At 41.6% G+C, this 16,428-nt stretch overlaps 1 protein-coding gene across 1 annotated transcript in view; it reads right to left on the minus strand.

The window, feature by feature from the left end:
• LOC126262704 (protein prickle-like) overlaps positions 1 to 16,428 on the minus strand; it is a 68,022-nt gene that overhangs the window by 3,048 nt on the left and 48,546 nt on the right. The window contains exon 5 of the mRNA XM_049959483.1: positions 15,131 to 15,486. Coding sequence (XP_049815440.1) covers positions 15,131 to 15,486 — 356 coding nt within the window. The remainder of the gene's footprint in view (positions 1 to 15,130; positions 15,487 to 16,428) is intronic.

A 16,428-nucleotide genomic window follows, 5' to 3' on the forward strand; every position in this document is an offset into this window, starting at 1 on the left:
GGTTTTGTCACCTGTGACAACTGAGTCCAGAAAGTTGTCCTGTTCGGCTGCAAGGCGGTGAAGAAATGCGCGAGAAGCATCAACTTATTGCCGCATGTGGTCCTCAGTCAGCATGTGTGGCACCCATCTTGCACACACCTTCTGATACTTCAATGTTTCCGTTAAAATTCTGTGAGCGGTGCTTTGGGAAACCTCAGGAACCAACATGCAGAGATCATCCAGGGTGATCCTCCGATCTTCACGCATGCTTTGCTCAACCTTCGACACTATCTCCTCAGAAATTGACGGTATCCCGCTCCTACCACCTGCAAACTCTCTACACCACTTAGGAATGTTTTTGACATCCGTGCATGACTCACCATACGCTTCTCTCAATTGCTGATGGATTTCAATTGGCACAGTGCCTTTTGCGTTCAAAAACGGAATAACTGCACACAATCGCACTTGGCGGTAACATCCAACATTCTCAACGGCTGCCAAGCCAAGACTGAGCGAGTCAGCTAGGCGTGTACATGTTTACACGTAGCGTGTGAAGCACTCTTCATAACAGTGTGACCAACTGCAACACAAACAGAGCTGGCAGCTGTGGCTGAACGGTTCTAGGCACTTCAGTCTGGTACCGCGCGACCGCTGGTTCAAATCCTGCCTCGGGCATGGATGTGTGTGATGTCCTTAGGTTAGTTAGGTTTAAGTAGTTCTAAGTTCTAGGGGACTGATGACCTCAGATGTTAAGTCCCATAGTGCTCAGAGCCATTTGAACCATTTTTGAGCCACACAAACAGAGTTCTGTACGTATAAAAAAAATAGGAGACCTTACTTTTGGGATTACCCTCATATAATCATTGGACGATCAGAAAAAAACTATAGTAAGACTGGGACAAAATTTCTGTTTGGTGTAATGAATGGTAGTGGATTTAAATGTGGATAAATGTAAGATAATACCTTTAAAAAGAGAAAAACCCTTATAGTATATGTTTACAAGATTAATGTGAACATCTTGAGCATGAAGAATTGCATAGATATAAAGGGGTAATACTAAGAAGCAATATGAAGTTGCATGTGTAGAATCGTGCATAATCGGTAAATGGAAGATTTAGATTTGTTGGAAAGATTCTGGAAAAACATAGTGAACCCATAAAGGAAGTCACATACAAGATGCCCGTGTGATCAGTTTTGGGGTATTATTCAATGATTGAAGTCCTTGTCAAATAGGCAAACGAATTCAGAGACATGTTGCTTGTATGGTAATAGATCAATATAGACCATATCAAGGTGTAATGAAAAATGCTCATGGATTTTACACAGGAATCCATTCTAAGAATGATGACATAATTCTCACAAATCCCTGAATTCTCACAAATCCCTGTTGTGTAAATTTAGAGAGACTGTATTTGAAGAAGACTGTGTGACTATTATGTTGTCACCATCGTAGAGATAATGAGAATAATACAGTAGAGATTAGGGCATGCACAGTGGCAAACAGTCATTTTTCACTTGTTCAGTACATGAAAGGAACAGGAAATAATGGTATACCATCCATTTTACAGTGGCTTGCAGAATATTCATGTATATGTGTATGCAGCTGACCAGTCTGATGACCTCAGATGTTAAGTCCCATAGTGCTCAGAGCCATTTGAACCATTTTTGAGCCACACAAACAGAGTTCTGTACGTATAAAAAAAATAGGAGACCTTACTTTTGGGATTACCCTCATATAATCATTGGACGATCAGAAAAAAACTATAGTAAGACTGGGACAAAATTTCTGTTTGGTGTAATGAATGGTAGTGGATTTAAATGTGGATAAATGTAAGATAATACCTTTAAAAAGAGAAAAACCCTTATAGTATATGTTTACAAGATTAATGTGAACATCTTGAGCATGAAGAATTGCATAGATATAAAGGGGTAATACTAAGAAGCAATATGAAGTTGCATGTGTAGAATCGTGCATAATCGGTAAATGGAAGATTTAGATTTGTTGGAAAGATTCTGGAAAAACATAGTGAACCCATAAAGGAAGTCACATACAAGATGCCCGTGTGATCAGTTTTGGGGTATTATTCAATGATTGAAGTCCTTGTCAAATAGGCAAACGAATTCAGAGACATGTTGCTTGTATGGTAATAGATCAATATAGACCATATCAAGGTGTAATGAAAAATGCTCATGGATTTTACACAGGAATCCATTCTAAGAATGATGACATAATTCTCACAAATCCCTGAATTCTCACAAATCCCTGTTGTGTAAATTTAGAGAGACTGTATTTGAAGAAGACTGTGTGACTATTATGTTGTCACCATCGTAGAGATAATGAGAATAATACAGTAGAGATTAGGGCATGCACAGTGGCAAACAGTCATTTTTCACTTGTTCAGTACATGAAAGGAACAGGAAATAATGGTATACCATCCATTTTACAGTGGCTTGCAGAATATTCATGTATATGTGTATGCAGCTGACCAGTCTGATGACCTCAGATGTTAAGTCCCATAGTGCTCAGAGCCATTTGAACCATTTTTGAGCCACACAAACAGAGTTCTGTACGTATAAAAAAAATAGGAGACCTTACTTTTGGGATTACCCTCATATAATCATTGGACGATCAGAAAAAAACTATAGTAAGACTGGGACAAAATTTCTGTTTGGTGTAATGAATGGTAGTGGATTTAAATGTGGATAAATGTAAGATAATACCTTTAAAAAGAGAAAAACCCTTATAGTATATGTTTACAAGATTAATGTGAACATCTTGAGCATGAAGAATTGCATAGATATAAAGGGGTAATACTAAGAAGCAATATGAAGTTGCATGTGTAGAATCGTGCATAATCGGTAAATGGAAGATTTAGATTTGTTGGAAAGATTCTGGAAAAACATAGTGAACCCATAAAGGAAGTCACATACAAGATGCCCGTGTGATCAGTTTTGGGGTATTATTCAATGATTGAAGTCCTTGTCAAATAGGCAAACGAATTCAGAGACATGTTGCTTGTATGGTAATAGATCAATATAGACCATATCAAGGTGTAATGAAAAATGCTCATGGATTTTACACAGGAATCCATTCTAAGAATGATGACATAATTCTCACAAATCCCTGAATTCTCACAAATCCCTGTTGTGTAAATTTAGAGAGACTGTATTTGAAGAAGACTGTGTGACTATTATGTTGTCACCATCGTAGAGATAATGAGAATAATACAGTAGAGATTAGGGCATGCACAGTGGCAAACAGTCATTTTTCACTTGTTCAGTACATGAAAGGAACAGGAAATAATGGTATACCATCCATTTTACAGTGGCTTGCAGAATATTCATGTATATGTGTATGCAGCTGACCAGTCTGATGACCTCAGATGTTAAGTCCCATAGTGCTCAGAGCCATTTGAACCATTTTTGAGCCACACAAACAGAGTTCTGTACGTATAAAAAAAATAGGAGACCTTACTTTTGGGATTACCCTCATATAATCATTGGACGATCAGAAAAAAACTATAGTAAGACTGGGACAAAATTTCTGTTTGGTGTAATGAATGGTAGTGGATTTAAATGTGGATAAATGTAAGATAATACCTTTAAAAAGAGAAAAACCCTTATAGTATATGTTTACAAGATTAATGTGAACATCTTGAGCATGAAGAATTGCATAGATATAAAGGGGTAATACTAAGAAGCAATATGAAGTTGCATGTGTAGAATCGTGCATAATCGGTAAATGGAAGATTTAGATTTGTTGGAAAGATTCTGGAAAAACATAGTGAACCCATAAAGGAAGTCACATACAAGATGCCCGTGTGATCAGTTTTGGGGTATTATTCAATGATTGAAGTCCTTGTCAAATAGGCAAACGAATTCAGAGACATGTTGCTTGTATGGTAATAGATCAATATAGACCATATCAAGGTGTAATGAAAAATGCTCATGGATTTTACACAGGAATCCATTCTAAGAATGATGACATAATTCTCACAAATCCCTGAATTCTCACAAATCCCTGTTGTGTAAATTTAGAGAGACTGTATTTGAAGAAGACTGTGTGACTATTATGTTGTCACCATCGTAGAGATAATGAGAATAATACAGTAGAGATTAGGGCATGCACAGTGGCAAACAGTCATTTTTCACTTGTTCAGTACATGAAAGGAACAGGAAATAATGGTATACCATCCATTTTACAGTGGCTTGCAGAATATTCATGTATATGTGTATGCAGCTGACCAGTCTGATGACCTCAGATGTTAAGTCCCATAGTGCTCAGAGCCATTTGAACCATTTTTGAGCCACACAAACAGAGTTCTGTACGTATAAAAAAAATAGGAGACCTTACTTTTGGGATTACCCTCATATAATCATTGGACGATCAGAAAAAAACTATAGTAAGACTGGGACAAAATTTCTGTTTGGTGTAATGAATGGTAGTGGATTTAAATGTGGATAAATGTAAGATAATACCTTTAAAAAGAGAAAAACCCTTATAGTATATGTTTACAAGATTAATGTGAACATCTTGAGCATGAAGAATTGCATAGATATAAAGGGGTAATACTAAGAAGCAATATGAAGTTGCATGTGTAGAATCGTGCATAATCGGTAAATGGAAGATTTAGATTTGTTGGAAAGATTCTGGAAAAACATAGTGAACCCATAAAGGAAGTCACATACAAGATGCCCGTGTGATCAGTTTTGGGGTATTATTCAATGATTGAAGTCCTTGTCAAATAGGCAAACGAATTCAGAGACATGTTGCTTGTATGGTAATAGATCAATATAGACCATATCAAGGTGTAATGAAAAATGCTCATGGATTTTACACAGGAATCCATTCTAAGAATGATGACATAATTCTCACAAATCCCTGAATTCTCACAAATCCCTGTTGTGTAAATTTAGAGAGACTGTATTTGAAGAAGACTGTGTGACTATTATGTTGTCACCATCGTAGAGATAATGAGAATAATACAGTAGAGATTAGGGCATGCACAGTGGCAAACAGTCATTTTTCACTTGTTCAGTACATGAAAGGAACAGGAAATAATGGTATACCATCCATTTTACAGTGGCTTGCAGAATATTCATGTATATGTGTATGCAGCTGACCAGTCTGATGACCTCAGATGTTAAGTCCCATAGTGCTCAGAGCCATTTGAACCATTTTTGAGCCACACAAACAGAGTTCTGTACGTATAAAAAAAATAGGAGACCTTACTTTTGGGATTACCCTCATATAATCATTGGACGATCAGAAAAAAACTATAGTAAGACTGGGACAAAATTTCTGTTTGGTGTAATGAATGGTAGTGGATTTAAATGTGGATAAATGTAAGATAATACCTTTAAAAAGAGAAAAACCCTTATAGTATATGTTTACAAGATTAATGTGAACATCTTGAGCATGAAGAATTGCATAGATATAAAGGGGTAATACTAAGAAGCAATATGAAGTTGCATGTGTAGAATCGTGCATAATCGGTAAATGGAAGATTTAGATTTGTTGGAAAGATTCTGGAAAAACATAGTGAACCCATAAAGGAAGTCACATACAAGATGCCCGTGTGATCAGTTTTGGGGTATTATTCAATGATTGAAGTCCTTGTCAAATAGGCAAACGAATTCAGAGACATGTTGCTTGTATGGTAATAGATCAATATAGACCATATCAAGGTGTAATGAAAAATGCTCATGGATTTTACACAGGAATCCATTCTAAGAATGATGACATAATTCTCACAAATCCCTGAATTCTCACAAATCCCTGTTGTGTAAATTTAGAGAGACTGTATTTGAAGAAGACTGTGTGACTATTATGTTGTCACCATCGTAGAGATAATGAGAATAATACAGTAGAGATTAGGGCATGCACAGTGGCAAACAGTCATTTTTCACTTGTTCAGTACATGAAAGGAACAGGAAATAATGGTATACCATCCATTTTACAGTGGCTTGCAGAATATTCATGTATATGTGTATGCAGCTGACCAGTCATGTGGCCTTCCACCACTGACTAAATCATGGTATTGAAGTAGTGTGTATGCACAAGTTGGCTGTAGGGAACTGCTGCAGTAAGCTGGATTGACGTGGACACATAACAGAATGGCAGATACGAGCTGTCATGTTTGGAAGTGCCCGTGACCACACGGTGAATGTAGTTGTCCTATTTACTTATGTATCAGTGCAGATGGTGCATAGCATCTACAAGGAATAGTGTCACTTGCGGCCATGTAACTCAGTGTTAGAGCAGCGACTGTAAAAAGATCCTATCCGACAGGGGGCGGAGACAAATGTCACACCACATCGATGACAGTCAGTTTCAAATCAAACAAGAATTTCTACTGTCAGTGAATGCAATTTCATACCAACCAGCTTCGGTGAACACTGTGAAGGGAACTGCATGCAATGGACATTTGGGAGCAGCTATCTTGCAAAAGTGTATTGCTCAGAGTGGCACATAAGGCTGCATGTCTTCTGTGGGCCATACAATGCAGACTAGATGGTAGTTAACAGGAGGCATGGAGTGTGGCGCAAAGAGTCACTGTTTTGTCTTTTTCAACTTATGCAGTGCATCCAAAACACGAAGACTAAAAGATGCAGGAAGGCGAATGTTACATGTGCCAAATGTGGCAACCAAGGACACAAGCACACTGAGTGCACATCGACTGAGGCTTGCGAATGTGCGTATCCTGGAAATACAGTGGCCAAGTCTGCAACAAAATAAGAGGAGATGATTGTCAAACCTTTAAAGTCCATAATTAAGATGTCACAGTTATGCAATCAACTGTAGAGATAACCAATGGGAATGTTACATGGTTGACTGCATCCACTTATGCCCACTACAGCCATCAATTACAACCTTTTGCAAATGACTTCAGAGACCTAGCAATGTAAGACAGGGGAAAAACAGTGGCAAATGATAAATGAATTCAAGATTCAACCCCTGGAACTCGGACAGAACATACAGCAGAGGAAGCATAATCACCCAGCTCAGTAGTATCAACTGTGCACTAGCAAATAATGCAGCAGTGGGATATGTAACAAATTGAAGCATACATGACAATATAACCAGTAGTGGCTGCAATGTTGTAACATACACACTAATATACACTGAAGCACTCATCAGACACTTATTGTTCCATAAAGGAGACCGGAAGAAATTTACAGCAATGCGGTCTAGAAAAGATCAATGGAGGAATCAGTTACAGAGCACACAAACATAACACAGGTAGTACAACCTGCACAAAACACATTAACACTGATGGCAAAGAACATAAAATACTCATCAAAACAATGGATGAGATTCGAACAAGATGCCAAACACAAACGAAAATTAGAGAGATGGAAGCATAAGGCTTGAGGCATTTAGACATACACAAGACTTATGCAGACAGACCCTATATAACACATGTACACAATACTGGAAATAAATTGTTACAACACAAACAGAGCAAAATATAAGGGATGAGCCATACAAAATACTGCCAGATAAGACAAAAACTGCAGTAGTTCTGGGAATGCTAAAGTAGGCTAACGGCATGATTATGAGGGGACTGTAAGAATACAGTAGAGTTTCTACTGTTAAACTGCTCCCTGACGACACCATTGATACAGACACACAATACCACACAACGCTAAGAGAAGACCTGCCCACACCATACAACACTGTCACCTGTCCTTTTGTGCAAGAAGTGGTTGCACTAGCAGTTTCAGAGCTCAAAAACAAAAAAAGCACCTGGACCAGATGGTACCCACTCAGAAACACTGAAAAAACTGGCACTGCACATCACCCCATTTCTAATAACGTTACTGAATTATGCCTTACGGCTGGACAGGGTATCTACAGTATGGAAAACCTTCCGATACAGTACACCTAGTGCCTAAACAGACCTATACGCCTCATAAACGCCCTAGCAAAGATTCAGGGGAAGCTGCCGTGTAAGTGTTTGCAAACCCACAGAGCTCTCAGAGGCATAAGCCAACGCCATTTCAGCTTTAGAACCAGCAAATCCATAGATGATGCCACAACCACACTCTACACATAGTTAATAACACAATGCAGAAATACGCCACGGCATAAATGTGTCGGCTGGAATCACTGGAGGAGTGCTTTTGAGCCCTTACCTAATGCCAGACAAGTTGAATGTGCCCCTGTATCGTACGTTTCTTTGCAATACTTTTCCTGGTGCATTAGAAAACGTTTCACTTGATGTTTGGCAACAGCTGCTGTTTCAGCATGATGGTGCACTATCACACTTTGCAATGATTGTGCGTAACTATTTAAATGAAGTGTTTCCAGGGAAATGGATTGGTCAAGGAGGTCCAATGTTCTGGTCACCATGTTCCCCATTACTTAATCCACTAGATTTTTATTTGTGGGGACACTTAAAGGAATAAGTTTATAGTACTCCACCCATGAATACAAATGACTTAATAGCTGTCACGCACGCCGCTTCGGCTGTGGTGGATGTGGGTATGTCGTGGAGGGTCCAGTAAAACATTATTAAGCAAGTGGTGAAGTGTTTGCAAATGGAAGGTGGTTACTTTGAACAACATCTCTAAAGTGAATATTGCTCATACATGTACGTGCATACCAGTTTTGCGAAGATAACTCTGGATATCAAACATACAGAATGGTATTACTGCACCTAGCATATTGTGCAGTCTAGAGTAGCCTACATATTGTGTTTTTTGTACCTCACTGGATACTGATTTACTTTCTATTGGCTTTATATGTGTCATGGACAAAACTAAGTCGTCACTTACATATGTAAGAAATTTATATTATGTCTTAATGTTTAAATAAAGATAAGAGTAACAGAAAGAAATGTACAAGATCCTGCATTGAGGAGGTGTAAATTAGGTACAGTTTGATGCTTTAAGTGAAAGAGAATGTTTGGCGCAAATGTAACGCGAACATCGGTGAATCTGCATATTGTTCTCCCCACAGTTACGATTTCTCACCGAGCTAATGGGACAACTCGAGCACAGTGCAAAATTCGTGCTACTTGTGCCTGGCCACACTGCACATAGGTGCAGTGTTTGCCAGAGCCTCCTTTTTTAAATCACATTTCTATTAAATGTACTTGCTGGACTACGTTTTGCTACATAAACCTTTGTCTCGAATTGGGATTAGGAAATGCATGCCGAATGACAAGGGCAGCATTTTCTCTTCAACCTTTATAACTAATGATAATTTTAACGATAATTTTAACTATGTCCCTTGAGTCAAAGTGAGGTTGGGAGCCTATATTTAGAGTCATTTTATAAGCGTTGCTGTGTGGAGAATTGATGTAGGTTGGCAGTTTCCAGAAGGATGTATAGAGTGATATGTCACATAATTTGTCGCACACACAGTGCATCAGTAAGAGTGAGTGGAAACTAGCCACAGCCACGAATGGGGGCTGTGCAATGCTGTGGATGCTCCGAGAAAAAGACAAACGAATGTTTGAAAATACACTGCCAGAAAATAAATAGTAAATCCCTTTAGAGTTCTCCAATTCGGTCAAGATTTATTGTTGCAATAGTGCATATTGAGTACATGAAATGATAACATTTACAGATGAATAGCGCAAGTGGTTCTGAGGTACCAGACCCATGCTGAAGCACCCGTATTAATGCGTGGTGTAGCCTCCAAGGACGGCAGTGCAGGTGCTGTCTGTGGCATCCATCTGGAGATGGTGAATACCATACTGGGATATGTTATGCCACGCCTGCTCGGCCTGTTCACGTAGTTCTATAAGAGTCGGGAAGTCGCACGAGTCACTCACTCCTCGTCCCATCGTATTCCACATGTGCCCGACTGGAGACAAGTGCGGAAATTGTGCTGGCCAGGGAAGTTGCTGCGCATCTTGCAGAGCACGTCAAGTTTGTCGGTCAGAGTGTGAGCAAGCATTATCCTGTTGGAATGTCACTTCAGTTTCCCGATGCCAGAACGGAAAAAGAACAGGTCTAACAACGTACTGAGCGCTGGTTAGCGTCCCCTCCAGAAACAACAAAGGTGAGCGAGTGTTATGGCTTATCGTACCCCCAGACAATAAGGCACAGGGTGGGCCACTGAGTATCGTACAAATGCATTTTACGAGACAGCGGTCACCAGGCCTATGTCGTACGTGCAAATGACTGTCAGTAGCGTGCAGACAGAATCGCTGAAGACGACGGTGCCCATTTCATCTTCAGAGTGATCCCCTGACGGTACCAGCCGAGCTATGCACGTCAATGCTGTGGCACGAGTAGAGACCAACTAGAGGTGTGTGTGCCCGTAGTCGCACTCCTAACAATCAGTTCGCAACAGCTCGTGTTGACACGTCTGGGCCCACAAGCTCTCTTATCTGTGCTGTGGTAGCTGTACAATCTGCCACTGCTGCTCTTACAATACGAGGATCTGGTGGGAGTCTGCTGTGTGGATGCCCACAACCTTGTGTACGGGTGTCAGGACGGTCACACGACCACCGATACCAGCATCATTGGACAACTGACGGAGCACATCTAACTCACAAGGGGAGGCCATGATGTTTGGAACGCGGATTTACTGCAAACTTCGTACACTCGTAGTACAACATTGTTATTGTTGTTGCAAAAAAAATGGTTCAAATGGCTCTGAGCACTATGGGACTCAACTGCCGTGGTTATCAGTCCCCTAGAACTTAGAACTACTTAAACCTAACTAACCTAAGGACATCACACACATCCATGCCCGAGGCAGGATTCGAACCTGCGACCGTAGCAGTCGCACGGTTCCGGACTGCGCGCCTAGAACCACGAGACCACAGCGGCCGGCCTATTGTTGTAGCGGTCTTCAGTCCTGAGACTAGTTTGATGCAGCTCTCCATGCTACTCTACCCTGTGCAAGCTTCTTCATCTCCCAGTACCTACTGCAGCCTACATCCTTCTGAATCTGCTTAGTGTATTCATCTCTTAATCTCCCTCTACGATTTTTACCCTCCACGCTGCCCTCCAATACTAAATTGCTGATCCCTCGATGCCTCAGAACATGTCCTACCAACCAATCCCTTCTTCTAGCCAAGTTGTGCCACAAGCTAATCTTCTCCCCAATTCTATTCAACACTTCCTCGTTAGTTATGAGATCTAACCATCTAATCTTCAGCATTCTTCTGTAGCACCACATTTCGAAAGATTCTATTCTCTTCTTGTCTAAACTATTTATCGTCCATGTTTCACTTCCATACATGGCTACACTCCATACAAATACTTTCAGAAACGACTTCCTGACATATAAATCTATACTCGATGTTAACAAATTTTTCTTATTCAGAAACGATTTCCTTGCCATTGCCAGTCTACATTTTATATCCTCTCTACTTCGACCATCATCAGTTATTTTGCTCCCCAAATAGCAAAACTCCTTTACTACTTTAAGTGTCTCATTTCCTAATGTAATTCCCTCAGCATCACCCGACTTAATTCGACTACATTCCATTATTCTCGTTTTGCTTTTGTTGATGTTCATCTTATATCCTCCTTTCAAGACACTGTCCATTCCGTTCAACTGCTCCTCCAGATCCTTTGCTATCTCTGACAGAATTACATTGTCATCGGCGAACCTCAAAGTTTTTATTTCTTCTCCATGGATTTTAATACCTACTCCGAATTTTTCTTTTGTTTCCTTCACTGCTTGCTCAATATACAGATTGAATAACTTCGGGGAGAGGCTACAACCCTGTCTCACTCCCTTCCCAACCACTGCTTCCCTTTCATGCCCCTCGACTCTTATAACTGCCATCTGCTTTCTGTACAAATTGTAAATAGCCTTTCGCTCCCTGTACTTTAACACCTACCACCTTCAGAATTTGAAAGAGAGTATTCCAGTCAACATTTTCAAAAGCTTTCTCGAAGACTACAAATGCTACAAACGTAGGTTTGCCTTTCCTTAATCTTTCTTCTAAGATAAGTCGTAGTGTCAGTATTGCCTCACGTGTTCAAACATTTCTACGGAATCCAAACTGATCTTCCCCGAGTTCGGCTTCTATCAGTTTTTCCATAGGACAACAAAATGTGTAAGCACTAGCGCGTACTTCTCAAGTGTCATTGAGAAAATCGCAAGATAATTTCGGTCGTCAAATATATACCTGTGCGTGGCCATTTTTACCATGAAGCGCCGGCAGCCGAGTGGTTCTGCTCTCTGTAATAAAAAAAACTGAGTGAATGGATCAACGACGAACTGAAACGAGTGTCTTGCGACGTCCGCGCCGAGCAAATACAACGAACGAAAACGAACAAAATGAAATCTAAGAAAGAAAAAAAAAAGAAGTGGTTAGCGTTCAAGCCCAGTAATCGTTGGGTCGCTGGATCGAGTCCTGCACGTCAGTATTTTTTTTATTTCTAACATAGTCATTTTCTTTACTATTTATATTACAATTGATATAATGGGAAAAATACGTGTAATCGGATGAACTTTTATTAAATTTACAATGTTATTTGGCAGTCTACAAATTTTTGTTATCACAAATAATATAATATTCATAACTACTGACTAGTAAACGACCAAACGCACAAAGTGATACTGAAAATGTATGCTTGTCCGTGTCTTCAAAATTTTCCGGATTTAATCGAAAGAGAATGAGAAATTGCTTCTCGTGAAGACGCTATTAAAATACACTCTATACTGCATGACCAATGATCAGCGCCGATATTTAAGGAAATCCTGCGTTATGCATGGTTTGTTTCCAAATTATCGGCTGAAAGAGAGGTTTTGGAAAATGTTAACGAGGTTTGTTTTTCCCCGGAAAACCTCAAAAGACCTTGCGTGTGCGGAAACATAGCATTTATTCAATGCAGCTGGTGCCGTTTAACTTTATTTTTCATGTTTTTACGAAAAATACCACCGAAAACTTGTACTCGTAATGTTGAAAGCGACGATTAATTGTACATCTTTCGAGAGCCGTCTGTGCCGGTCAAAACTTGGAGGTAACAAGTCGTTTCGGGCTCCTTCCAGGTATAAGGGATTTCTCAAATCACGGACAATCATACATTTACGTATTTTTCCCATTACATCAGTTGTAATATAAATAGTAAAGAAAATGACTGTGTTAGAAAAAAAAAACTGACGAGTAGGACTCGATCCAGCGACCCACCGATTACAGATCACTGACGTACAGATATCACTGTGAAAAAACCTGCCAAAAAGTTGCTGCCAGGAACAATATTTTAAGAAAACTGACGAATAGTAAATGGGGAGCTAGTCCGACTGAATTACGAAAAACTGCTCAAGCACTTTGCTTCTCCACGGCAGAATATGCGTGCCCTGTATGGTCTCGATCCACACATGCCAAAAAGGTCACTACAGTCCTTAATGAAACGTGCAGGCTAACAACAGGATGGATGAAACCCACTCCACTTGGGAAAATATACAAAGCAGCTGGATTCTCATCTCCTGAATCCCGAAGAATTGCGCACGAACATACAGAAAAATTTAAATAGATTTTCGACGAGCGCCACCCGCTGCATGGTTCTTCATGTGGACGTAGCAGACTTAAAATCCCGCAAGAGATTTCTCACTAGTGAATTGAACGAGCCTCCGAAGGACTACCCTGCCTCACGAGAAATACCCAGCGGCAGTACATCAAGCTGGAAGATTTGGAGAACACTGAACCGCATCAGAACAGGCGTAGCACCAGTTAAAGCAAACCTAGTCAAATGGGGCTTCAAGGACGAAGGAGGCGAACTATGGCTTGAGAAGAGAGAAACATTGGACTTGGCCCGACATTGGGCTGAAAGGCTTTGAAACAAATCTCCGGACACGAAAAAGTAAAGTAAGTACAGGGCTTGAACGCTAACCACTTCTTTTTTTTTCGGTGTAGTTGGTTGCGTTTGGTCTGGGAGGACGTCACATGACATGCGTTCAAGTTGATCGTTCATTCCTTGACTCAGTTTTTTATCACAGAGAGCACGCAGCCCTCTGACCGAACACGCTGAGCTACCGTGCCGGGATAACCACTCGGGTGCCGGTGTTCATGGTAAAAATGGCCACGCACAGGTATATGTGTGACGACCGAAATTATCTTGCGGTTTTTCTCAGTAACGCTTGAGAAGTACGCGCTACTGCTTACACATGTTGTTGTCCTCGTGGAGTACTACGAGTGTACGAAGTTTGCAGTAAATTGGCGTTCCAAATGTCGTGGCCTCCTCTCGTCAGTTGTCAATTCCCCGAAAGGATCGTCCCGCCTCTCGGAAAGGCACAATTTGACCCCTTTTAAATTCGCTCAGTCAGCTGTAGGAAGCAGGAGTGTGTCTTTGTGGTACAGTTGCCTGCTCGCTTCAAATGTTTGCGCCACACTGACCCTCTGGCTGTGAGCATTTCGTATTAAAGGGTAGACACACATTGTTGTAGCTATGCCGCTATGCTATATGTTGGTGGGCGAAATCGAAACCATTATCTGAAGGCTGTAAATTCAGTTAAATACTTAGGGATTACAATTACAAATAATCTAAACTAGAACGACCACATAGATAATATTGTGAGTACAGCGAACCAAAGACTGCGATTTATTTGCAGAACACTTAGAAGGTGCAACAGGTCTGCTAAAGAGATTGCTTACACCGCGCTTGTCCGCCCTGTTCTGGAGTATTGCTATGCGGTGTGGGATACGCATCAGGTGGGACTGACGGATGACATCGAAAGAGTACAAAGAAGGGCGGCTGGTTTTGTATTATCGCGAAATAGGGGAGATAGTGTCACAGACATGATACGTGAATTGGAGTGGCAATCATTAAAACAAAGGCGTTTTTCGTTCCGACGGGATCTTCGCACGAAATTGCAATCACCAATTTTCTGATCCGATTGTGAAAACATTCTACATAGGGAGAAATGATCATCACGATAAAATAAGAGAAATCAGGGCTCGAACAGAAAAATTTAAGTGCTCGTTTTGCACGCGTGCCGTTCGAGAGTGGAACGGTAGAGAGACAGCTTGGAGGTGGTTCATTGAACCCTCTGCCAGGCACTTTATTGTGAAAAGCAGAGTAATCACGTAGATGTAGATGTACATCTACTATCACCCAGGTGGCATATGCCATCATCGGATCAAAATCGATGTCGTCTTTCCAGGAGTACTAATGTATTTTTTTTTTTTTTTACGACAGTGTATTGGAACAAGTTCCCGGCCGTTATACGTACCAGCTGGCGACGGCGAGGGCTGTATGTTGTACTGCGGCGGCTCGCTGGCTGGCGGCGGAGGCGGCGGGTCGGGCGCGGGTGGCGGGGGCGGAGGCGGCGTCGGGGGCAGCGCCTTGCAGGCGGAGGCGGCGCCCGCGCGGTCCCGCTGCAGCGCGCGCCGCCCCATCTTGGGCGAGCGCGTGGGCGGCGGGCTGCGCAGTGGCGACGCCTGCAGGCTGGGCGTCGGGGACTGAGACTGCGAGGAGTGGTGGCTGGCCGTGGGCGATTGGCACGGCGCCGCCCTCGACGGGGACAGCCGCCGCGGAGACAGCTGCGGCGGCGGCGTCAGCTGCGACGGCGGCGGCGACTGCGCCGAGCTGCGCGGAGCATGAGATGACATCCCTGTTTAGTGTCTGCTTTTGCGTTCACCCATTCGTCGATGATATACAGGGTGTTACAAAAAGGTACGGCCAAACTTTCAGGAAACATTCCTCACACACAAATAAAGAAAAGATGTTATGTGGACATGTGTCCGGAAACGCTTAATTTCCATGTTAGAGCCCATTTTAGTTCTTCCACCTACGCTTAATGGAGCACGTTATCGTGATTTCATACGGGATACTCTACCTGTGCTGCTAGAACATGTGCCTTTACAAGTACGACACAACATGTGGTTCATGCACGATGGAGCTCCTGCACATTTCAGTCCAAGTGTTCGTACGCTTCTCAACAACAGATTCGGTGACCGATGGATTGGTAGAGGCGAACCAATTCCATGGTCCACGCTCTCCTGACCTCAACCCTCTTGACTTTCATTTATGGGGGCATTTGAAAGCTCTTGTCTACGCAACCACGGTACCAAATGTAGACGCTCTTCGTGCTCGTATTGTGGACGGCCGTGATACAATACGCCATTCTCCAGGGCTGCATCGGCGCATCAGGGATTTCATGCGACGGAGGGTGAATGCATGTATCCTCGCTAACGGAGGACATTTTGAACATTTCCTGTAACAAAGTGTTTGAAGTCACGCTGGTTTATGTTCTGTTGCTGTGTGTTTCCATTCCATGTTTAATGTGATTTGAAGAGAAGTAATAAAATGAGCTCTAACATGGAAAGTAAGCGTTTCCGGACACATGTTCACATAACATATTTTCTTTATTTGTGTGTGAGGAATGTTTCCTGAAAGTTTGGCCGTACCTTTTTGTAACACCCTGTATATGGCAAAAGTTAACTGAGGATCGAAATACCTGTCCCCACATTTGTGTTAACACGACCAGGGTTGCGAACAACTCCATATTCGAGTGTAAAATCCCGTAAT

The sequence above is a fragment of the Schistocerca nitens genome, chromosome 6 (assembly GCF_023898315.1).
Source record: "Schistocerca nitens isolate TAMUIC-IGC-003100 chromosome 6, iqSchNite1.1, whole genome shotgun sequence".
Lineage (NCBI taxonomy): Eukaryota > Metazoa > Arthropoda > Insecta > Orthoptera > Acrididae > Schistocerca > Schistocerca nitens.